General features: G+C 39.5%; 2 protein-coding genes across 20 annotated transcripts in view; one reads left to right on the top strand and one right to left on the bottom strand.

Annotated features, from left to right (window-relative positions):
* The first annotated feature begins 4097 nt into the window (after positions 1 to 4097).
* Positions 4098 to 19109, top strand: dpr16 (defective proboscis extension response 16). Of its 12 annotated transcripts, none has more exons than XM_089469443.1 (7): positions 4098 to 4672; positions 6621 to 7038; positions 17026 to 17582; positions 17643 to 17958; positions 18188 to 18414; positions 18474 to 18579; positions 18685 to 19109. In XM_089469443.1, exons 2-7 carry the CDS (start codon positions 6810 to 6812, stop codon positions 18801 to 18803), a joined length of 1554 nt encoding a protein of 517 aa, XP_089325569.1. In that variant the 5' UTR covers positions 4098 to 4672; positions 6621 to 6809; the 3' UTR covers positions 18804 to 19109. The 12 variants fall into 12 exon arrangements, with proteins under 12 accessions (XP_089325569.1, XP_089325556.1, XP_089325560.1 ...); XM_089469430.1 differs by having other exon boundaries at positions 4098 to 4780; XM_089469434.1 differs by having other exon boundaries at positions 4098 to 4780; positions 6533 to 7038.
* Positions 19110 to 22162: 3053 nt separating this feature from the next.
* The window catches only part of cno (adherens junction formation factor afadin), a 51914-nt gene continuing 47595 nt past the window's right edge, over positions 22163 to 26481 (bottom strand). For all 8 annotated transcript variants that reach the window (XM_018019107.2, XM_018019108.2, XM_018019104.2 and 5 more), the window contains 3 exons: positions 23861 to 26045; positions 23661 to 23782; positions 22163 to 23595 (listed from right to left, as the gene is read on the bottom strand). In XM_018019107.2, the coding sequence (XP_017874596.1) occupies positions 23403 to 23595; positions 23661 to 23782; positions 23861 to 26045 (2500 nt within the window). In that variant the 3' untranslated portion in view covers positions 22163 to 23402. The remainder of the gene's footprint in view (positions 23596 to 23660; positions 23783 to 23860; positions 26046 to 26481) is intronic.

The raw sequence follows: 26481 nt of genomic DNA, 5'->3' as shown, positions 1-26481 counted from the left end.
AAGCCGTATTTATGATAACCTGCTGTACCGTTACTGTATTGTGCTTGTTTGTGGGTGTGTACGTGTATGTATGTGTGTGTGAATGGCTTTCATTGGCACACAAAGCAACCCAATCAGCAGCTTAAATCAGCAACAACAAAAGCCAGCCACAATTTCCGCAGCTTCAGCATTTGATTGGCAACGGCCACTGAAAGCTGTTTTAAATTTCAAATGGAAATATGTTGCACACCTTTAATCAGACTGAGCCTCGAACCACTTTGGTTTGAGCCCCCTGCGATTGTCTCAACTCATTTTGGCACTCAATGCTATTTGCTTAGCCTCTCAGCGAGCGTCGTGGAAATTTGAAATGCAAAGATCTTAGGCAAATGGTGAATGGCAAGGGGTGAATGCATAGCATACGAACGCACACATATCTCACATATGTATGTTTATGCATGCACATACATGCACATATGTATGTATGTATGTATGTATGGGTAAGCAGGTCAAAACTCAAGGACTCAATCAGGGCACACGCTTCAACACTCGCGCGCAAACAGAGCATTGCAAGGAGCCAAAGTTTTTATCGACTGCCCAACTTTGTGAAAACATTGCTGACACTTGAGTGTCGTCCGCTTGAAGCATGGAAAAACTAGAAAATAAACACATCGAATCGGGTATGCTACTCCAATTGGTGCTCTGTTCATTGTATTTGTCTGTCTGCAACAATGAGGTAAATCGTTGACCACTCGAATATCAACTGCAGAGCATTTCGTATCGATTATTCGGACTGTCGAAAATGCAATAAAAATCCAACTCGTGAATATTTGTAGTCAGCAAGGATACTCTATAATATTTGTGCTCAATGTTAACAAAGTTTCGGAAGAGTAACAGAAATCAATAGTGGAGCTTAATAAATCATACTTGATATACATTATGTAGTTTTTTTTTATATATTTATACAGATGAATTACATTTGAAATACATGAACAAATATTGACATTGCAATAATTCAATGAGAACTGAGGGAAATAATTTTAATATGCAATGAAAATGCAATTTAAATAAATAAAAAAATTATTTAAAAAATATAATTTAAAGTTGTGGTAAAATAATTTACATATACATATGTATGAAAAATTAAATCAATCATTTAAAACAGAGTGAAACAATGAAAAATTACAATATAAAAATATAAATCTATTTTATTTGAAATTAAATCAATACAATTTAAAGTTATGGTAAGCCCTTTAAATATTTAAAACTCAAATCTTTTCATTAAAATTATTTTATTTGAACCGAGTGAAACCAATTCAAAGAAATTGTAAAAAAAAATTTATATATTAAGTCAGCTTAATTCGAACTGATTGAAACAATTTAAATAAATAATACACTAATTTAAATATATGCAAAAATCAGTTATTTTAACCTCATTTAATTATAGTCTCCAGTCTTATTCAGCACTGGGGACTAGAGGAGTTCCACTTTCGAATATTATTATTTAAAAAAAAATTCTTTTTGTAAGCTTAAAATTATTCAAACGAAAATCAAATTATTGAATATTTTGTTAGCTGAGTAGGTAAATTGGGAATTCGAATTGCTATAAGACTAAAGCATATTACAAACTAACAATTTCTTGTTGTATTTCATTTGCTTGTAAAAACAATAGTAAAATAAATATTCTCTAGTGAATTTGTGAATTTGTGAGTTTGTAAAAATAAGCTCCAATTATATAGTATTAAATGCCTGCTGATTCTGCTTCGGCTTCTGCTTCTGCTTCAGTTTCAGTTGCAGCGTCAAGCTTTTCATTGTCTGCCTGCTGCAGGACTCGTATCAAGTGAGTCCTCTCGAACTTTGCTGCCAGTAAGTGTAAAACAAACTTGTCGCAATATTTATATTTTATGCAATATTTAAATGTTGCAAATATTTCCGGGCAGCGCAACGGCCGGGCATGGCCATACACACACACACACATACACACATATATATGTATTTGTTTTATAAATTTACTGCCTGCCTACACATTAGACTGCATCTGTTTTAGTCTTTGTTTGCCAACTCTGGCATTGGCCCAAATATTTGGCCAACTGTTTGCTTAGACACTGCCCTGGGCTATTATTGAAACTCTCTGAAATTCAACTAAATTGCTAAAAGCCTTGGGATAGGGAGCGAGAGTGAGAGCGAGAGAGGGTGAGGGATGCTGCGTGAATAATAAAAGAGTATGAAATCCTTTTTAATTAAATTTACATACAGCATTCGGGGTATGGCTGCAGCTGAAAGTGGGCTATCAATTGGACATCTGGAAAGATGGTTTATGCAAATGGAGCTGCTTTATTTATTGACGTCAGTCACTGCGCCTGCAGCACCTGCAGCCCATCAAAAGACTTCTCATTGCGTATACGCAGCGTGCAACGAGCACTATTTAAATACTTTTTAATGATGTCGACATGGAGTTCGTGCAATCCAGTCTGGCGCTGAGACTCCTTCAAAATGTGTCAGCCGGCTGAAGAGGCGCGAGGATGAGCCTGACGATGCAGGATCCGCCGTGCAGTTGCTCTTTTCAATTTGCTGCTGCTGCTGCTGCTGTTGCTGCCTATTTCGAGGGCTTTATTTTTAATCGCGCGCCACTTGACTTTTAAGCGGCAATCAAGTGATATATTTTATTGCAGCAAAGAGCAGCTGGCAAAACGGCTTCATTATGCACAGCAAAGGCAGAAGCAAGCGGGGAGCGTTAAAAAACAGTCGACGGGATTTGCTTACCGCGTGGCAGGGCCTGGTTGTGGGACGGCCTGAGAGCCGAGACGACGAGGGTATCGGATATTCGGTGCACTGGGTATTTCATTTCTCGTTTCAATTGCAACTTTTGTTGTGCGTTTCACAACACATGTCTCTCAATAAAAGATGTAGTTCAGTTTTTACCTCGCAGTCACAGAGGCAATGCGAATCGCCTTTTACAGCTGGCAAGAATCCTTTGTACGATGCAGACTCAATTATTTGTGCGCTACTTGTGCTACATGCTACCTCTGGCACCCCATACAGCACATGACGTACATGATTACACACACACACACACATACGCACATGTGCATTCTCATGGCCATTATGGCATACGTATAACTGTCATACAAATGTATGAAGTGTAAGTTGTATTTGTTTGCTCAGCGAACACAATTGAATTTACCAAATTGCGGAAATAAATGCGCATTTAACATGCAAAAGAACTGAAGAAGTCAGAAGCAGCAGCCGAAAGGCAACGAGACTGAGGGGAATCAAAAGATTTCCCAGCTGCTTAATATTAAGTGAGGCCCTGATGATGCCGAATCCAGCATGATTCGGGTCTTTTGTTAATTATGCTATATTGATATGGGGATCACTTAAGTGGCTATGAATATTATATGAACATATATACACAGTTGGCCAAGTGGGCTGCCTACTAGTTATACATGAATATAGGTTATGTTTTTTCAGATATTAATTGAACTGGTATTTGAAAAGTTTAGTTGGATATATCTTTCAAGACTATAAAGATCATCATGTCAATTCCATAAGCCTTTCAGATTTATCAACAAATGTAAAGTTGGCTGAGATTTACACACGAATAATAAAATAGGGGTTTTAACGGTCTGCATTGCTGAAGCGGTTAACATGTTTCTATTTAACAGCCCCGAGAACAGTCATGCGCTGCAAACAGAAACACTCAACGTTTCACAGCATCCCAATTATTTTCCACTACCCCTCCACGAAGAGAAGCTCTTGTAGAAATGAAACGTTGGCATGACTTAGATGAGGGGAAACGCCGACGAGTGTCGGGCAAGCCGAACGACAGTAGCATCGTTTGGGAACGAAATAAACGAAGTGGTATGAAACGTCCGAAGAGTGGAGCAATGCTAGCGCCTGAAAACGAAATGAGAAACTAAAAATGAGAAATGAAACATCTGATGAGAGGAGCAATAGCAACAACAACTACAACAACAGCATCAGCAGCCTGAGCAGCAAATATGAGAAATGAAACATCAACTAAGAGCAGGAGCAACTTTAACAGCAGCCGCAGCAGGCAACAAGGAACGCGAAACATCAGAAATCAGATGAAACTTTAAATTTGTTAAAACGCGTGCATGTGGCATTGGCACGACATCTTTTGCTACGACAATTTAGTCGGACATTTGCATGGCTCGGTGGCGGACGTGTGTGGGCGGACAGAAAACCCCGAAAACCGAAAGCAAACTTACGCCAGGCTGATCAAATTTAAAGGCGAGGCGCGAAATGTGCGAAAGTTTTCAGAATAAAAAAAAAACAAAACAAAACAGAAATTGTAACGGAAAGCGCTTGGCAACAAATGACATAGCACGAAGTGGGCGTGGGGCGTGCCAACAGCAAATGAATGTGAATCCGCGTGCTCATCACTGCATGTGTTTGTGTCGGTGTGTTGGTGTGAATACAAGACAACAAATTCAAGAGTGTCTACGAATTGCACTGCTTCCTTTATAAATCAACACCAAAATCACATTTTGAATTGCTGAGCATTAAAACGGATACAGCCAAAGCCAGCAACAACAGAAACAACAGTAACAAAAGCAACAATAACAACAACGACAACAATACGAATAGGAATAATAATAGAAGATCTAAAGTCAAAGACGTCAAACAGCACTTCAAAAGCTGATTGCGTCCTTGCAGTCGCTCTCAATAAAAAGTAAAATACAAAATAAAACAAGTGAAGGATGTGCGATTTGTGAAAGCCGTGAAGAATGTGGCAAATCATTTGGAGGAGCAGCAGTCGTCGCCCCCAGGCGTTGCTGGCGTAGGTGACACACGTGTGCCACGGCGCACCTGTGCGCCACATTCATTATATTATATGATGTAATATATTGATAGATAATCCGAGTCGACTTTTGACTCTGAGCTCTGAGGCTCAGCACGCCATTGTGTTTGCATTGTGTGCTCGGTGTGTGAAAATTTAGATTTTAAACTCATTAAGGCGCGCTGCGCCATAGCCGTCGAGAAGGTGTAAAAAATATATGTATATAATAAAAAAGCAAAATAAAGGAATAAGTGAAAAGCGGAGCAAACTGACTGACAGCCATTCAATTAGGCGTGTGACACAGGTCGTAGATCAATTTACCCTTAAATAATTATAAGAAAAGTTGTACATGACTTTAATAATCTTTTATCTAATTACTAAATGTAAGCAATAAGAATCCTGTAAGAAATTTCTATATGCACAGTTGATTGACTGATTGCTGACATCGATTGAGATTTAGTGGCCAAAGAGTTAAGGCTAGGCAATCACTGTTAAACAGTGTTGCAAAGTGTATGAAAAGCGACTTCAGAAACTGAAATTTTTAGCAATTTATTTGATCAATTTCTGTTGGTTTACCTTGGGCTATATAATTTGGTAAATTATTTTGTCTCATCATAGTTTTGAAGTATATCAGTACCTATGTAAGTAGTAATTGAAGGATAGTGCTGGAAAATACTTACAGATTATCAAAAAGACTAGAAAAGGCTCATATCATTATTTACTTAATTGTAAGGATATTCATACATATTTTCCTCTTTCCTTAAAATTTGTATTCTGTATATTAGAGATACCAGCAACAAATTCTCTGCGCAATATTTATCTCAAAAAATTTGATTACAAAGGCTATCCACACATAGTTTACAAGAAAAGATTTGAGATAAATATCACTTCTTTATAAGGACTCAACAAAGAGAATGAATATTTCAGCTTTTTATCACTGCTCATCCCCACGACAAACAATTGGGGTCAAAGATAGGATAGTGCTTACGTGTAAGCTCTTGCCGCATTTTCATGTATTTACTTTTACATTTTGTTGTTGTTTTTGTTTTTTGTTTCTTGCATCATCGAAACGAGTCGTAGCTGCTTTGTGATTTTCATATTGTGTTGTTGTAGGTGTGGCAAGCCACACGATAATTTTGTGAAAGTTTAAATTGGATGCGGTAGCAGCTGGTCCCCGGTGGGTGCTAAGGTCTCTTCATTTACCTGGCCAATATCAGGCTGAGACACATATTTATTTGGCCACAGCAAAATTCAAAAGAAATTAGTTTGCACTGCAAGCTGGCAGCTGCTATTTGCACACAGGCACAATTTCTGGAGCCCACAGAACTTGGGGATGGCTCGGCAATTTATTGACTCGCAATCAATGCAGTTCGAGAATTACAGCCCCGAGAGCTAGGCAATGCAATTTCTAGCCAGTTAGTTCGCCGGCCATTCGGCTGCAACCAAAATAAATATCCATTCATCACATAACCTTGATAGCAGCGCTTACCAAATGGGGCGGGAGTTGGGCCAAAAGCTTTGGTTTTGTGGTTTTGTCTAACAGCGTTTTTCATCCTCGTTTTGCACTATTTTACGTTTGGTCTTTTTGTTCCGCTTTTCCTTTGCGGTTGACTTTGCCAAATAAAATGCGAAATATGTTGAGGATTCGCATTGAGGCAGGCGAGCCAGAGTCACGTACGATCCGATGCAAATGCAGCTGAAAGAAACTTGCAGATTGCATTCAAAATATAATTATATATGTGAAACCATTAGAGAGACAGAGAGGGAGAGAGAGAGAGAGGGAGAAAGAGAGAGAGAGAAGTTAAATAGCAAATATGTATGTGTATTCTAATCCGTGCAGCATGACAAGGTACTTGAGCTAACGAATCTCGGATAAAAAGCAACAACAAACGAACAGCACCAACAACAACAACAACAACAACAACGGTAACATCAACAGCAACTTTTAAATAGATAAAACAACAACAACATTAGCCACACATATCCAAGGTGTGACACAAAGCAGCCACCAATCTTCTCACGCAATAAAATGCGCTGTCGACGGGCAGCCAGAGGAGCGACAGCAGCAGCCGGAGGAGGAGGAGGAGGCGAAGGAGGCGAGGGCCGTGCAGGAGGGCGAGCAATCGCCGGGGAGAAGGTGCTTGGCAAACTCGCTGGCAGAAGAGCCAGCAGATTTAGCCCCCCATCTGGAGTCTGGGGCGCTGGCAGCGTACTGCTGGCATTTCTGGCAGCTGTCAGCTTTCGTGGCATGCACAACCGTAAGTATAAACAGCGTCTACTTTATAGCGCGAATATGTTGTTCCACGAAACATAATCAAATGTAAAGAGTGAGAAGGAGAATTTGCAGATATACATATATATATATATATATATTTATATATTGAGTTTCAAGTTCTATATGTCTTATAAATTATACAAAGAATCCAAACTTATTTTAAGAAAGCCAACTAGATTAACTATTAAGATAGTATCCGAAATGATTGACCAAGTCCAAACAAATCGGATGCAAACGTGAATTGATAAAATACTATTGATTACTACAGCAAACTGATTGATTGATATTGACTTAAAGGTCGAGGAGTGTTGACTGTCTGATTGAATAAAACATGAACAGCAATAGAAATAGTTTAGATATGATTAAACCCTATTAACTCTGACAAATTGATTGACTACAATGTCTGATTGATTGATTGACTTACATACACAACCATAACGAATGATCTACAAATTGTATGGCTAAATTTACGATTACAATTACTAGGATCGTCAATCTCTATGAATAGTGTGCATAATAATACATACATACATACATAAATATATACAATACATGCATGCATACCTTCATATATACATACAATAGATGAACCACTTTGTCTACATAAAGCTGCAGATGAGTTAATTAAACTCAATTAAGTCGACTAACTAGGCACACAGTACCGCCAGTAGATTACTCTCAATTTCTAACTTTCAGTCGGTGAAAGTAATTTCAGGAACACACACACATATACACACACAGATATGTATACAAATGTGGCTGCTTAGTGCTTAGCAATGCATAGACCCATACACATACATAAATGTATACAAATATATATGGAAATACATGTACGCTTATAAATATGTATGTGGCATACACATACATGTGGTCTAAAAACTTTTTTGGCTACATGTTTCCCCCCTCGTTTCCTTAATTTTATTTTATTTTATTTTTTTTATTTTTGTTTATACCCGTTTGACTGTATTTGCATGCATATTTAATTCAATTTCGCACATTTTTGTGCAAGCGTCGGAAGCATTTGCCAAATTTAATTTGCATGATGAGATTTGCCTGGCTGCATTGTCGTTGTTCCATCTCCTGTTGCCATTGCTATTACTGTTGCCGTTGCCGTTGCCGTTGCCGTTGCTGTTGGCAACTCGTTTGCACGATTTTTATTAGCTTGGCGTGTTCATTTAATCGAGCTAAGCAAATTTTCATTTATCCCCTCACACACACACACGCAAATACACACATATGTATATAAGCGTACGGACATGTACACCTTGACATTTCCTAAACACCTGTCACTTTGTATATTACATTCTGTACATGCAGCAAAAATTCATTACGCATACGCACTGTGGACAAAGCGAGCTACAGCATGTTGCCTTCTCGAGAGTCCTTTGTGCAAATGACTGGCATATCCTGGTCCATTCTATCCCACATTGGTCTAATTGAAACACATGCCATAAACGAACGAAAGAATCCTCACTGCCAGCTGTTCAATATGCATCCATAGCCCAGCGAGCCCGGCCGTTGATTAAGTTTTCTCCTTTGTTTCCACAGGTGGACTCTGGATAATGCGAGATTGTGAGTACCTTGCTACGTGCTCAAATTACAATCCATTGAGATTATGCAAAATGTGTGTGTGTGTGTGTGTGGATAGTAAAAATTTCAGTGCTTTATGATTTTATCTACTTGGCAGCAGATTTTCACTTAATTGTTTGCTGAGCCAATAATTCACAAGAAAAAAAGCAGGAAATTGGCATGTTATTTGAAAACATTCTGCATTTTTTGTGGTATGAGCAGAGCTATTTTGCCAGAAGATATGCATTGGCATCGCATAAATATTTGATTTTACAATATTTGTAAACGTTTTTCTCTACTATCTCTGCAGTTGTAGCATTATTTAGCAGAGCGCAGGGCAATAATAATGAAATTCATATTCATTCAGTTGTTTGGTAACTCGTATTCATTTGGCAACAACAGCACGCTGACTAATCAATCTCAGTTGAGTTATTGCCAAGGCCAAGGCAGATATCATTAATAACACATGTGTCCATGCGCCCACTTGTTATATCATTTCATAGAAGCCATAGAATGAAGGGAATGAAGAGCAAAAAGCAATGCAAAGAAACAAACAGAATACAAAATATAAATAGACACTCAAATAGCACTTGGGCCATCAATCAGCGCAACTGCCAAGGTCAAAGTTGAAGTCTGTTTCAGAGTCAGAGTCATAGATAGATAAAGAGGGGGAGGGCTCCCCCATTCCTTCCATTTGTTAATTACAACACGAGCTAGCAGAAACTCCCAACTATATTTTATGCCAGCGCACACATAAGATACAAGTATTTGCCAAGTAAATGCCGGCCAAGACAAATGGCGGTCAAATGTCACATTTAATTTATTTATGGGGCGTCGCAGTAGCGCGCTCCGACTCTGGCTTCTGAAGGGGGGCGTGGCCGACGGGAGCCAGGCTTTAATTAAATAACTGCGCTAAGTGAAGCCAAAGAGTTGACGTCGCTAATACAGCCATTAGCCGAATTCGTGCAGAGCTTGTAAATTCTCATTTCCCCTGGCTAAAAACAATATTTCATGCCGCCCCGTCCATCTGCCCGTCCACTCGTCCAAAAAAACACACAGCACATATATATATATATATACATATATAGAGTTTTACATTTAGTTTAAAATCTAAAAACTAAACTTAAACTGAGCAACTGAGTTGCCTCAGCTGCCCCTGGCCAAGCAATTTGAAGTTCTGCATAAGCCAGCAACCGATTTAATTACGACTCGAAACATGTACCGAAAATACCTTTCAGTCGTACTCAAAACAATTTGAGTTATGCAAATCAAATTGCACCATATTAATTATGGATTCCACACACGCCCAGTTCAAGACGCCCTTTGAAGCCTTCACTCTGTGACTGGACAGCACACAATTTGTTAACAACTAGCTCAACTGATTGATTCATTATTACCCCCTCTACTTGTGTATTGTATTAACTAACAATGTATAACTAGTTTCCTGCAAAATTGTACAAAATAATGCCACTCAACTGGCAACTGGCAATTGACTGACAAGGCCCAAATAATAGTCTCATTCTGTGTCAACAGCAGCCGGCAAAACAATCAGCTCAACATCTGACTGTCGACTGACATATCACCATATATGTTTATATTTATATTTATGTTTGGGTTTATGCACAAGTGTGTGTGTGAGTGTGTGTATGTAAATGCTGCAATAACAGGAAATAAACATATCAGCAAGCACTGCTCGATCTTTGGTCAATGCTCTCTGAAAAGTAGGCAACAGTTTTGAGCAATCAAAGTAAATAAGAACGTTTGAGTACTCGACTGCATGATACTCGTTCATATTACAGGAAAAGGCGAAAGTTCATTAAATAATCGAAAGCCATTCAATTTGTCACGACACAATAAACCAATTTTCGAAATATGCCCAACTACAGAAGAGCTCAACATTCACTTAAATGACTTGAACAATTTTTCTGTCCGATTCAAGTTCCTCTCGTTCTTCTCGACTCACACCTTGATATTTAAGTGTTGAGATGGTATATATATTAAATTCCAATACCTAAATAAATTCAGAAAGTCCAGCAGATAGCTAGACAAAGTACAGTGTTCACATGGTGAGCGAGCAGAGAACTCGACTCTTCTATTTTTAAAAGTTAAATGCGCGCCACGCCCACTTAGCACTTAAGGCGTATAATTGCAGAAAAAATAACGAAGGGAGAAAAAAATCAAAGTAAATGTCGATGTAAGCAACGCCCCGTCATTTGGCAAAAGAACACGACAGAGCACGTTGACTTCCACTCAGCTGCCATGGAATACTCTATAAAAGTCGGCTAGTGGAAGAATTTAAAGATGAAACTCAGACAACATAACATTCCAAATTTCTATTGACATAAAATATATCACATATATATCAAATTACATAAATAATTCTTTGTCAACAATTTTAATTTTCAAATTCATTTGACTAATTATAAAATAAATAATAATGTTTAATGAATAATAAAATTAAATATTTTTTGTACGAGTTTTTCCCACATTTGCATTATGAAATATCATATAAATGGTCTAAATATAAGTGTAATTGATTTTACAACAAATAAAAAAATTGTTAGTATATTATTATTAGAAATATTAATTTATAAGGTCTTATTAGCAATATATGAAATAATTATCAATGGTATAAAAATGCATTCGATAATTATTTCCTATGTTGGTAATGAATATTATATATACGTATCCATATATATATGGAATATAGAATCCCTTGCATTGCCAATGCTCAGTTGTTACTGTCATGAGGGCAGGAAGTGACAAGTAAAACCGGAATATACATATGTACATGTATTACACATTATGTATATACATATGTAAATGCAACAAACTTGGCGAACCAATCACATTGCCCCACTTGGCAGGGCCACAAACAATGAAAACGTGCGGCCCTTGATAAAAAATGTGGTAAAGCTGTTGATGTAGGTCGGCGAGTGCGTGTGAGTGTGTGTGTGTGTGTGCATGAAAGAAAAGGAACAGGGAAACTTACGAGCCCATACTTTTCAGTCAAGTTTTCTTTATGTTTTCTTTATTTCTTCTTCATTTTTTTTGTGCGAAATGCTTTACCAAACCTAAACGCCGCCGGACGTGGCTCTGTTAAGCAGTCGGAACTAAGCATATTGACTTCTTGACTTACAACTAGTGCAGGCATCCAAGTATGTGTGTCTGTGCGTGTGTTAGTGTTTGGGTGCGTGTGACAGCCATTTGAGCTGTTCGATTATGCATGGAACTAGTTATGTGTGCTTATGTTGGCAAGTGCGTGAGCCAACCAATATTTGGTGTGTGTGTCTGTGTGCGTGTGTGTGTGTGTGTGTGTTTGTGTTTATGTGTGTTATGACCCCATAAATGACGAGTTATGCCCTCTAATTAATGTGCTAATATATGCGTATGCCAAATGTGGCAACAGCATTGATTATAACTCGGACTGTAATATTATAGCCAAATATATATAAGTGTGGTCGCTTTTTGGGTGGAAAGCTCTTTATATGTAGACATATACATATACACATACATATATATAAAGTCGCCAGAGGCCCGTTTTCGTGGCCACGTCATGCGGCTGCTGCGGCATCTGCTGTTCATTTTCATTTTCCCCCTTTTTTTTTTTTTTTTTTAACCCACATCGCATACTTCCGTTCACCCAAAAGAGCAGAGGGCTAACGTGTGAAGATATGTGCATGGAAATTAAAATAACATTAGGTCAAGCGACCGTGAAAAGGTTTTTGCAGAAAATAATAATGAAATAAGTGTGAGCAAACATTTCTAATATGCGCTGCTCTAGCCAAAGCTTAGCAGAGCGTTAACAGGACTGAAATAAATATTGAAATAAATGAGCAGCATTTATCTAGAATATTATTTGGGAAAATTTGCTTTAAAACAAATAGTAAATCAGAGATTAACTTAGATTTACTAAAACTCCTCAACTGCTAAAGTCAAAATAAAGACAACTGATTGAAAGTGCTCAAGCTGAAGAAATGAATAGATGTATTGATTTAAGCATTTAAAAAATACTAAAATAGTAAGCGTAAGAAAATTTAAAATGATGCAAATACGAAAAAAAAAAAAATGAAAACCAACAATAACGACAAAAATCAGAAAAAAAGAGGAAAGAACAAAAGAAGAACATCTGTAGTAATCATATTCATAAATCCATTAATAATTATAAGGGGGAGTATAATGAATTTAGGAAATGTTATGTAATAGGCAGAATTCGAAGGATGATTTTGGTAAAACTACAAAAATTTCTGAAAAGTTAATTCGATAACTTTAATTGAAGGAAATTTTTCGTGAAGTTTCGTATCGCAAATTCTATTAAATTTTACTTTTAATTTATCTCTTTATGCAAACAAATCATAAATACAATATATGGATGCAAAACATTTAAATAGCAGACTTTTAATAAAAATCTGGCAATTTTGACCTATATGAGCAACTGATTCATATTTATATATTTTTAGCATATTTCTAAGTTTATTTTTCTGTGCATTTTATTACAAGTTTTTTTTTTTTCTTCATTTTTGCCAAACTTTATTTGGATGGAGCCACAATTAGGTCGATGCCTGGACATGCAAGACTTAAGCAAAGTTTGTTTTTTCTGCTCCTAAATAAAGTAAGAAAAACACATTTTATGCAAGTGACATCCACAGATACACACACACACACACACATACACATACACTTAGTAATAACAAGCAACTTGTTTGTGTCATGTGCAATTAATAACAAAGCAAATTACCCAAGCAAAATGAAACAGAAAGTAGCTCGTTTGCATGGTATACAAGCTGGGGCAGTATTACACAATTTTCAACGCGTAATTAGGCCGGCTCAGCGTAGCCATTTATTAACACTGGCCAGCACAATTAGGTCAGAGGCTAAGACTATGTACGTAGCCCTTTGGGCAGTCTTAAGGCAAACAAACAGCTTGCCAAAACAGATTTAAAATTACCTAAATGTCGAATTTCAGAAGTGAAATTATAACTGGCCTTTTGCTTGTTCCTCTAGCGAACACTTAAAGTTAATTCGTTTCGTTCCGAGCAATATAACAATTCGATAGATCATTTCATATAAAAAGCAAGCAATATATTCACATTTCAGCCTGCGCGAGGGGCGGTGGGTGGTGGGCGAGGCCTGTTCCATTCTTTTGCACTCCACTGAGTGCGTCATTCCAGGCGCCAACTGATAACAAAGCCGTATTTTTGGGGACAAACAGACAAGCAACACCTAATCCCAGCTGCCGCTCCGGACCCAACGGCTCCTCGTTTAGTTTAACGGAACGACCTAAATTGTAGCCAAACAATTTGTTTTTGTTTTGTTAGCCGCTCTGAATGGGCGCACTCTCAGCCAAATGCGCCACTAATCATTTGTTTAATGATTGTAAAGAAATTTGCAATTTATATAGCAGACGCAGACATTGAGAGCATTTGGGATAAACAAAACTCTTTAAACGTTTTGCCAATTAAATGGAAAAAACAACAACAACAACAACTACAACAAAGTAAAGTAATCATAGAGTTAAACCGGAAAAGCCGAAATCAGTTTATGCGGTTTACACAACTGTTCAACTAATTACCACAGCAAACATTGTTGAAGCTTTAGTTTGCCGCTGTTGTTGTTGTCCTTTTCGTTTCAATTTATTTCGCATTATTTTTATAAACTTGTTGGCCAGCAAAAAAAGAACAGTTTTTAATTGCAATGCTATATGTATGTGTGCGTATGCATGTATATTTATAAAAATTCACAACTAGTTGAATTCACCACAAAACCCGAATGCGATTACAGCAAAAAGTTGCAGAAATTCTCTGTAAATTTGTTCATTATTCGATTGGACGCTGAGCAGCTTTTTCTTTAAAGTTAGCATTTTGAAACAACTCTAAATGAAACTAATAGTAATAATAATAATAATCATAATAATATACGCCCAAGCCACTTAGTGGGCCAACAGCTTGAGGCAGCAGCTGCTGCTGCTGCCACTGCTCCTGCTCCTGCTCCTGCTGTTCCTACTCCTGCCAAACTATTTCAAGGCGAAACTATTTCAGCAAATGCTTTCGAGCTCGACTAAAGCGTTTTCATAAAAAATTGTAACTTATGCGAGCATTTTCAGCTGTGTGTGTGTGCCTGTGTGTTTTCATTTAGTATTACATTATTTACATAATAAATACTTAGCAATAATTTGTTATGCTTTGCGTAAATTTGGTGCCCAAGGCGAAAAGCTGGCTGCTCAAATACAAGACGGATACAAAACTGCGTGGAAAATGGCAAAGGGAAGCATGAAAATGGAAATGGTATAAAGCTCAGTGCGTGCCGCAAAAGTAGGCGTAGACGCGAGTGGGCGTTATTGTCAGCCTGGAGGAGCCGAAGCGTGCACAATGCAAGAGAGACTTGAGTGTTTTTTTTTTTATTATACATTTTTTTATTTGTATTATAATTTTTTTTTCTGTGGAGCCATCTGCGGCATTTTTCGTTCCGCCATTGAAAATTGGCCTCGAGCAACAAAGTTGATTTGATGCGGCCACATCAACTACGTGCCCCGCCAGCCAGGATCAATTTATTAATTTAAAGAGCAAGCAGATAAATTAGGCGCATTAAAATAAATGCAACATTTTGACAGCATCTGCAGACAGGGAAAATAAACTTGGCTGGGCACTTACTTAGCTTAAAAGCAGCTACATTTCATATATTTTGTACTACTTGCTGGCCACATAGCAGGAGCACACAGCCAACCAAGCAAGTTTGAGAATGCTGGTACTCAACCTAGGATCTCCCAGACACCGCCAAGCATTGAGGTCGAGTGCAGTGTGTGTCGCGATTTCACACTATCAAAAACAAAGTCGAGGCTAGGGCAGCCACAACCACAGCCACAGCCACAGCCACATGACAATAGTCAAGCACTCTCCAGCCCATCAGCAGCAAGGGCATTTCAGGCGAAGAGCGCCAGCTGCACTTGAAGCAGCATATGGGAGAGCAAAAATCGCATCCGTGTTGCCGTGGACAACGGCGCTCAACAGGCGTGGAAGTCTGTCATCATGTCAAGTCAAAGTTGCGGTCTCGGCTGCAGATTGCACCACCCAGGGCTGGCAACTGCTACATTGATCCACACGCGTAACAAAATCAAATCAAGCTGCCCTAGCAGATCAAAGACCTAACGGATAACAACGGCCAATAGTTCAGGTGTATTTGCCGTTTCGGCATGAATTTGCTGCCATGTTTTGCCACAAACTCTGAGATGTGGCTCTGCTGACCGCAACAGTCGAAGCCCTCAACCACCTCAAGGCATCAATACCAGCTATACTCGCTCAGCAGATTTGTGGTTTTGCTTAATGTGGTTGCCTAGTACCTGGATCTTCTTCTCCTTCTTCTTCCTACTGATTTTCCTAAAAGTTCAGCCAACTGCAGCTTATGTTTACCTCAACGCTTGCTTGGAATTTGTTATTAAAAGTTCCTCTGATGTTTTATTTAAATATTATATAAATATATTTATGGTTAATAAATCTGAAAATAATCAAAGCTTTAATTATTCATACACCTAACTTGCAGAGCATTTAATTATGGAAAATTTGGTAATCAGCCAATGGTAATCTTATCTTGTTGCACATTTAAATGCAATTCAATTGAAGCTGCCAATTAATGTCTTTGAGTTAAATTGCAACTCATATATTCGAAAACATTGTCTTTGGGCTACATTTGGGCGCATTCAAGTAAAATTAATTTTCATTGTAGTTCGCACGCCCTCATTGAAAATCATTGGCTAATCGCTGAACAGGCAATAATATACTAAATCATCTGATCTGAAATCGGATATTCAATTGAGCAGAGGTCGGCTGTGGACATGCGATATGCATAAGCATAACTGCGAGCATTATGTTGAAATATATATACTTATCTCTATATAAATATATGTTTATGTATATACATAGATATATAAACTAGAAGAAGAGAGAATTAATGCACATTAAGTTATTTCTTATCAACTACATCTATCAATTTATACAAATACCTATTCATTATTAGATTAGGAAAGAGAGAGGGAGAGAAAGAGAGAGCAAGAGTAACGCCTAAAAAATGAATAATAGCCACAAATACTGAAGTAACAAATACTTAAAAATCAAATCAACTAAAAAGAAATTTGCAGATTGGTTTCTTTTAGTTTAATAAACGAAATATTTTAGCCGCAGAGTTAAGCTATTCTATAGTATGCGCCGCATAGACTATTTGTCTGGCAATCCGGATCATTTACAGCATACGGCACAAAGTAGGCGCTTGCAATTTGATTATCTAACTTTCTCATTCACTCTCTTTCTCTTGCTCGCTCTCTCATCTGTCACTGACGTATAATTAAAGGAACAGAGAGCTGATTAGACGAAAATCTCATTCATGTCTTCATTCTTGACCTATTTTGCAGCACTGGCAGCAAGTGCCACGACCCTTGGCGACAACTCATCGCTAATTGCGGCAACGAATGGGGCAACAGAGGCTGCCACAGCTGCCACAGCCTTGCCGGGCAATCAGTTGGGCATTGAGCCAGAGAGCAGCACCACGGAACAACAAGCGGCGGATACTTGGAGTGAGCGCCCCGATACGGCAACACTGACAAAAGGCTTCTCGATACCCACGTATTTGCCACCTTTTCCGGATTTCATTGCTGCTGATTTGCCACAGACATCGTTGACAACGATGACAGACTCAGCGCAGCTGGGCCACAATCCAATCCCCGCGGTCCTGGACATTGACGACATGAACTCCATGCAATCGACTCTTAATAAGCAGCAGCCACAGCCACAGCCACAGCCACAGCCACATATGCGTCTGCATGCCTACGATAGTGAACAAAAGGAGCAGCAGCTGCGGCGAGAGAAGGAGCTGGCACGTGAGCGGGAGCAGCTGCCCCGTCGTCATCTCAGTTTGCCATCTCGTAACGTTACTGTGCAGGCCGGCCAGCATGCCTACCTGCCGTGTCAGGTGAGTGGGCGGCAAGTTAATTATCTTGATTGAAATGCCATATCCTTTCGGCCATTACAGCTGCATCAGCACTCAAACAAGCCGCTCTCCTGGATACGTTTACGGGATGAACATATCATAGCCGTGGATCACACAACATTTATCAATGATGCACGCTTCGCAGCGCTACTCCAAGCCTCCCATGCTAACCTAACCAGCAGCCTATTGGAGTTTGTCAATGGCAGCAGCAGCAATGGCAGCAGCAGCAACGGCAGCGGCAGCAGCCTTGGCTGGACGTTGCTCATCAAATATGTCAATCTGCAGGATATGGGCTGGTACGAATGTCAGCTAGCCACAGAGCCCAAAATGAGTGCCAAAGTGCAGCTCTTTGTGATAAGTAAGTCAGCCAACTACAATTTCCAATCGACTGACTACAGACATGATTAAGCACGAACTCCTAACACATTGACAGAAGCAAGGCGCACAGTTGCTTGTTATCTTAAACACATAAAATTCGCATCAAATTGTGGACATCTTTTATCTTGTTACTCGCAATAATTCATTATTCATACAATAACAACAAATCCCACAGATGAGAAATGATTTTCACTTACCTCAATCCACAGCACCAAAAACGGAACTTATTGGTGATAAGCAGCGTTTCGTAAAGGCCGGCAGCCGAGTGGAACTGCACTGCATTGTGCGTGGCACCTTGGAGGCACCAAAGTATATTGTCTGGTATAGGGAGAAGCAACAGGTGATGTCTGAGAACGAGGCGAGCGGCACCGAGAATGGCTGGTATACGCAAATCGATCGCAATATCTTTGGCAGCACCGAGCACAATCGCAATACGGTAAGATCCATAACTATAAGAGAGTAGAGTGGATCTATAGAGAATTTTGAAACACACAGATTGGCAGCCTAATCATACCCATAGTGCGTAAGAGCCATTCCGGAAACTACACCTGCGAGCCGGAAAACAGTGAAGCAGTCTCCATACAACTGCATGTGCTTAGCGGTAAGCTATCAAATGCCTATACATATACATATGTGCATATATGTATGTGCATATATGTACATAGACATAAGTATGTATATCTAATCTATAATCACTCCACTGCAGGCGAATATTCCGCATCAGCAATCATGTCCGCCGCAGCTGGATTGTATAAGCACGGCCATGTCTACAACAGTTTCCATCAATGGCTCATATTTCTGCTATTGGCCATTCATAAGACATGAGCATCAGCAGCGAGGTCATCCAGTTGGAGCATTATCTGTTTAATAATACTGATAAGATTAACATATAGGTAAATTGCACACTCTTTTAAAGTTAAATTACAAATTACAAACACCAGTGGAAGTGTTTGCGACGATTTCTCACATCATTTCAACACCGTATTTTATACAATTTCTAGATATAATATGTCATGTCCTTTGTTATTGTTTTTGAAATTAGATTGCTAAGCATTTTTAACTTTAAGCATTCAATTGTGTTAAAGACAAAGATATTCGCGTAAATAAAGCCAAAGGCGTATTAAGTAAGAATCTTAAAATTCAAGGAAAACTATTACTTTCATTTACCCCGAAAAGCTGAGCAGCCAGAAAATGTCGCAATTGGATTTTATTAAACTAGATGCGTTTATAGCAAGATGGTTAAAGCAAGCTAGAAGGTTAAACTGGATTCCACTGAAAATAAAGCGAATTCGACGCAACACAAGAGTGCTTTAAATTTTTTATTAGAATAGTTTTACAATGCTCTCTTGTCCTCTTTTGCTATCTCTAAATGTGGATTAAGAATTGTCGTCACTTTGCTGTAAAAGGAGTCAATATTTTATTTTAACAACTAAAACTTACCTTTAAAGGTACAGAGCTAGGTAATACCAGTGAAGAAAAGAAACAAAACACATTTAATTCTCTCTTAACACACTGCTCTATTTGCACAGTGCCCGCTTAGCGGAACGATTGACAGGAGAAACGCAGTAATACACTCTCTTATTCCGCTGATACTGCTATAACGGGATATAAAACATTGCTGTATGCTCTCTTATTCATGTGTACTCTCCCTGAATAAATCACGTCATGCTAACCGCAGAGAAATGCTCAGTAAAAGCAATGAAATGTCACTGAATAAATCTATGTAAAAGAAGAACGCATTTACTAAAATGTTCACTAGGCTAACAAATACACTCAGCACACACGAATCACGACTTCGGTCTTGTAATTAATTTAATTTTGCTAAAATTCAATTTAATGTACTTTGATCGCGGAAGATGTGGCTGTCCCACAGGATAAACACGCACTGCCTAAATTGATTTATGCAGCGGGTATTTAAGCTAAGCCGTCACACTAATACGATAATAGCAAAGACATAAACCATTCCGCTGACGGGCCTAAGCGCTTTAGCTGAGTGCTGAGCAAAAGTATGGACATCGAAAGCGCTATTACTAATTCATTAATTTAATAGACATTAATTTTAAAGACACCTAAAATTAAACATCACTGTACTATGAGCATAGTGTGCATTAATAACTCAGCAAACAAAACATCGAAATCGACGCGTTTGGGTTAATTCAACTATGCTCTAATTTGATTTCACATACACTGAGCGCCAATAATTTGGCCGATCGACAGGACAGACACACATTGACTAATTAGAATTACTCGGTTCACGCCTGCTCTAAGCATAGACAGCAACCATTATATTCACTTGCCTGAGCACATTCGGTTGACTGCTCCTCAACCGGTAACGGGATCAAAAGCATTGACTGCAGAGAGCACAGTATAGACTCACTGGTTCTCTGCTATGCTCACTGTTTTCTCCTCAATGAGAATGTTATTAAAGCACTTGAAGTTGTATTTGCATTTCGAAACTACATTGCTGACTAACACTTTAAGAGAGCGCAACGCCCTTCTCTTTATTACTTGTTACTTCATGTTCTGCTTTGCAGGTGCAGCTGCAGTTTAAGTTTTCCAATTCTATTTCGAGCAACCATAAATTTTCTTAAGCGTGGTTCTTGAAACTTTTTGTAATTTTTTTTCTAGCCTCAATTCAAACTTATGAACTACATAGTTACCATATTTTATCAGGCAAATTATCTGCGTACACACTTACCATATAAATCTATTTATATAGGCACATTTCAAGATGCAAATAAAATTAAAAAATAAGAGAAAACGAAAACGAACGAGCCGTAATTCAGGTCGAAGTAGATGGAGAAGAAAAGTTGCATATTGTGAGGAAACTGCTGACGCCTTTTGTTTTGCTTTTCTTTTGCCCTGTGGAATCTGGCTTTATAATTTTCCGCGCTATTCTTGATTGTCGTCCCCACGGCTCTGCCTGCGAGCCGAGTCGAGCTCATTTATCAACGCGGCTGACCAAAGCCAAACAGAAGAGGAAAGATGGTAGAGGAGGAAGAGGTGGTGAGAGGGGGCAAGAGAGGCAGAAGCGATAGCTAAAGTTTTATGGCCAACTTTGAATTTTCTTGCCACATTTTCACCTTGCGCTTTCCGTATTTCCTCGCCACAGCCACTCAACAAACAATTTACAGCTGGACAGCGGAAAAGCATCTGGCATAAAAAGGCAAAACTTACAGGTGAAGCGAGTAAAGCTGAGACCTAATCACTTTTTGATTTATTTGGAGCTTAAACTTCGGCCGGCATTTGTAAAGGTTTCCATAGTTAAGCAAAAAAAAAAAAAATTCAAAAATGTGAAAGCAATTGAAACTAAATTTATCAAATACTAAATGCAAATCCATATATAGAGCTATTTTCCAGAAAAAATTCTACTTTTGCAAATGACAAAATAAATGTGAAAACCTTTTTGTTACACTTGTTAAAAATTTTTTTCTTTTTTGTTTAAAACTGAATAAAATTTAATAGCTAGAAAATTGAAATAAATGTATGTTTCTATCGTCTGATTTCAAGCATCACGCATTATTTTATGCCCAGGTGCAGAGCGAACGAAGCTCATAATATCCACCCACCTGCCGCCCAGAGTCAGGCCGCTCGGCCGTTTTAACAATTTTGGGGTCACATTTTTGTGGCTGTAAAGTGTTTAAAAGTTTGCGAGAAACTTGTCTCGAAACTTTCGTCAAGGAAATTTAAATAAGAAGCAGCTCATAATCTTTGCCTGTCCAATTAACTCTCCTGGCAGGCGTCACATACTCGTATATCCAAAAACTTGTTTAAAACAAGACGGCTATAATTAAATGTTCAAGTTGAAACTTATTTCAGTTGCAGTTGTACGATTTAGGAATATTTGAATATTTGATATACCTCAACGAAACTTTTAACAAACTTACAGATTTTTGATCCCCCATAATTGAAAACTTTATTTTACATATGTATATGTGTTTAGGACCAACTGAATTAAAGTTTTTTTGTTTTTGTTTTACCTGTGAAAGCGACATCAAAAATTCACTTAGCTACGTCAAGTCTCACACCTGTTGCACACTGAGAACAGTTGAATGCGCATGCTCCAAATTCGAAAACTGTTCCCAGTGCCAAAGCCGATAAAACTGTTCCCAGCTAAAGCAACGAGTAAAAACAGCTGATGAATGTTTTAAATTTTATAGTTTTAAGAAGAAAAAACAACCAAATTTTAATTGTAAATTTATATAATTAATTTAATAAACGTTTATTTGCATTAACATGCACAACTTTATAGATATATATTTATATATATTTTAAAAATTTCTTTTAAAACTAAACGCGCTTAAAGTTCAACTAAAAATCAAATTCTGCAAATCTTGCAATTTTTATTTTGTTCTTTAAATATATAGATATATGATATACTTGGAATGCACAAAAATCATTTTGTTGCTCATATATTTGTTGTTGTTTCAGAATAAATTGCATACTATATAGTAATATATATATTTTGTATTTTAAAGCCTTTAGGTTCTTGTGTAGTGAAATCCTATTTGATTTTAAATTGGTTCATTTCGTCTATGAATTAAGTTTTTTCTTTTTTGTTTTTGTTTTTTTTTTTTTGTTTCTTGCTTTAAAAGGTGTATGAAAAAAGTTTTAATTAAAAATATATTTGTTAAATATATATATAGATATATCATATATGCGATTTTTCGATTTGCTTGTAAATATACATTTTTGTTTTGTTTTTCTTTTGCTACTTTTGTTTGTTTTTAATAATAATTGAATTGGACCATTTGTTATATGACGTCGTGGCGTATCGTTTCCTATTATATATTTATAATAATGTTAATAATAATAAACATTTCTTGTTGTTCCGCATATTCCCAGGTAAATGTATCTAAACTAACGCACATCCTCATTTACATGGCTATCGATAAAAGTAAATACTAAATATTTTCATTTGATGCAACAGTTTGTAAATATATATAGATTTATCTTATATATGTGCACATATATATATTCGCATTTTGCTTTACAAATGTGGCTCGCCCAACTTTCGTTGCCCTGTCTAGGCTTTCAATATCTTTATATATGTATTTGTATATGAATGTATATGTATGTATATATGTATATATTGTGTATATGTAGACTATGGTTTAATATGCTAATTTTGCTTTTCACTAATTGAATTCAGTTAACGATATCAACTCTTTTAACTACTCACACTACGCAACTAGTCCATCTATATAGATCCTAATGCAACTACTGGATGCTAAGCAAATTCGTTAGGTTTGTCAAATGTCTGCTATATGTGGTCCATACATATATATATATATTTTTAGTTATATAGCGCTATTGGCCCCCAATTCGTCTGAGTGATATGGTATATGTGAGTGTGTATGTGTGGGTGTGCACTACTGCTTAGGATTCTTATGATATACATATATATAAATTTGTCAACTGCTCTCAGTGAACTGCATCAATGTCTCGTTGCGCTCGTGATATTTTCAGCTTGTCCTTGGGCGTATTATCCTCACCCGATTCCAGTGCAAACATCTTCATTTTCTCCTTGAACGACAGCTTCTCAGGCACCGCATCGCCAGCGCGTTGCTGCTGCTGCTGTTGTTGCTTCTCCGCCAGGCGACGTGTTCGAGGATCTCTGTTAATGTATTCAATACGGATCGTTAGCTGAAGTACTGTTATATTCGGACAACTGCGACTCACCTGTACACCTCCTGGGCGCCTATGACGCCAGGCGTTGATTGCACTGTGGTATTCCAGAGCGCCGCATCCGGCGTCGCAGGCATCGAGGGCAACATGGAGACATCCACATTGTGCTGCATGTACTGTGATATAAGTATAAGCAAATTATTAATGATTAACGATTGTCCACTACTGTAAATAACCCTCTATTAGCCACTTACGCTCGCATCCTCGCGTATGGTTTCCAAATCCTGACTCTCCAGCGCGTAGCTATCCAACAGATATTGCTGCTGTTGCTGTTGCAGCAGCTGCTGCTGCTGTTGCTGGCTTACCAAGTTGTTGTCCTCGTCGTGGAAGCTCACGCGTTTGTTGTCCCGCTGCAGCAACGGCGGCGGCGTGCCCAGGCTCATGCCCGTGCCCGTGCCCGTCGCTGACACATAGGCGGCATTCAATTCCATTGCACTCAGCGGCGATGATTGCATTGTGTTATTGTTTAAGCTGTTATTGTTGTTGTTGTTGTTGTTATTTGTGATGCCATGCATTGTCGCCTTCTTCACCTCGACGGCGGCTGCCTGATTGCTGGTGGCCGTCTTCAGCAGTCCCATCGAAGACGTAGCGGACGCATTGCCTCCCATGCTGCCGCGCAGCTTCTGCTGTGACATGATCAAATAGGAGCTGTTGCGCTCTGGCGGCGGCGGCGGTGGCACTGAACCATCCAAGGCTGTCTCATTGTTGTTGTCCTTGTCGAGCATGCTCAGCTGTGTGAGCTCCTTGGCCAAACTGGATATGGGATGTTCCGTTTGCAGATGCCGTTCGTCCGCAAAGCTAGCCGATTTCTGAGACTTGGAAGGAGAAGAGGGCGCACCCGCAGCGCTGCCCCCGCTGCCACCGTCCGTATAGCGATTGTGCTTCAATATGCTCTTGGGCTGTGGCTGCGGTGGCGTGGCTGTTGCTGTCGAGGTTACCACTGCTGCTGCTGTTGTTGTTGGCCCTGCTGCTGTTGTTGTTGTCGGTTCAACTGGAGTGCTCTCCCCGATCTCGGCCAGCTTGATCTCGGTCTGACGGTAGCTGGTGATGGGCGTTTGTATGGCACTGGCCTGCACCTGACCGCTCGCTGACAAACGGAACAGCTCCTGCACATTGTCCTTGTCGTAGGCCTGATCCTGGTCCTCCTCCTGCTCCTGCAACTCCTGTGCACGCCGCTCAAAGTCGCGTTCGAGTATAAGCGTCTTCAGTTGCTCCTCCTGCTGCGGACTGCGCGCCAGTATGGCCGACAGCTCTGCGATCTGCTGCTCCCGCCATTGCCTGATGTGCTCCCGTCGCATTTCCAAATCCTTCTCGCGCTCCTCACGCTCCCAGGGATTGCTGCCGCTGTGCAGTGAACGGGCCGACGACTGGCTGCCAGGCAAATAGCTGCCCTTCGGTGGATCCAAAGTGCTGGCCACATAATTCATGCCCGGCGCCAGCTGCTGCGTTGCCTTGAACAGCGGATGCGTGGCTGTCGGTGGCAATGGAGGCTTATCCTCGCCCAGCACATGATTCGACAGATAGCCTGCCTGTTGTTGCTGCAGTCGCTGCTGCTGCTGCTGCTGTTGTTGTTGTTGTTGCAGCTGCTGCTGTTGCTGTTGCAGTTGTTGCTGCTGTTGTTGCTGTTGTTGCTGTTGCAGCTGTTGCTGCTGTTGCTGTGGCTTGGGCGCTGTGCTGGGCGGTCCTACTGGCTTGCTGGGCGATTGTAAGCTGCCAATGGGCTTTGGTGGCAGCGTTATAAAGTTGGGTGAAGGCTGTTGCTGTTGCTGCTGCTGCTGTTGTTGGTGTTGCTGCTGCAGCTCGTAGAGTGCTGCTGCCTCATGCAGCTGACTGCGTCGCGCATGTTGCTGATAGTCTAAACCCCCGTTTTGATAGCCCGGCATAAATTCGTTCACATTCTGCATGCTTTGGCTGGCGCTCATAGGCGGCTGTTGCTGGGACAGTTGCTGCTGCTGCTGTTGTTGTTGCTGTTGGTGTGGCTGCTGCTGCTGGTACATGTTGCTGATGTTGGGCATGGATGGCGCCAACATTTGCTGCATGCGCAGCGTGTGCTGAAAGTTTGGTTGATTCTTCGCGCGATTGTTCAACGTCAGCTGCTGTCCATTTAGATTGCTGCTGCTGTGTGCGAATTGCTGTTGTTGCAGTGCTTGTTGCTGCTGTTGTTGCTGCTGCTGTTGCTGTTGCAGCTGCTGCTGTGCACTTTGCTGACTGTGATAATAGGCGGAAACGGGGCGACTGGGCAGATTAGCGCTGGCCTGCAAATGTTGTTGGTAAGGCGAGGCCTGCTGCTGCTGTTGTTGTTGCTGTTGTTGCAGTGCGGCGACATGCGGGGAATTGCCATTGTAGGCGCTCATGGCGGCATGTGCAGACATGCTGGGCCTGTAAGCAATAAATAACCAGAGTTAATACTACATACATAAATATATTGTATATATATCATATATATTGCTTTCTGTGACAGCAACTGTTGCTGTTGTGCGTCACATGTGTTGTTCTTAATTAGAAAAACTTGTGTCTGTGCTGGCATTTGAAATAAACTGTGATTTGTGTTCAGAGTGCTCTTTGTTCTTGTTGCTCAGGAGCTTCAGTTGCAGGTGCGCCTGTACAGCAGCAACACACGCACAAAACACGCCCGACATAAATTATAACAATGACAATAACAATAACAATAATACAACAACAACATCAACTCACGTACATGTCGCATTTCTAGCAGCTGATATTCACTTTGTATGGGTATAAAGCCGCAAAGCAATTTCTTTAGACGTAATGTCATCCTATAAAAGTTCAAGTTTGTATTGTAAGGCAATCAACT

The sequence above is a fragment of the Drosophila arizonae genome, chromosome 2, assembly GCF_054131065.1.
Source record: "Drosophila arizonae isolate 15081-1271.41 chromosome 2, UAZ_ARI_1.0, whole genome shotgun sequence".
Taxonomy (NCBI): domain Eukaryota; kingdom Metazoa; phylum Arthropoda; class Insecta; order Diptera; family Drosophilidae; genus Drosophila; species Drosophila arizonae.
This window is presented reverse-complemented; position numbering and strand designations above follow the sequence as displayed.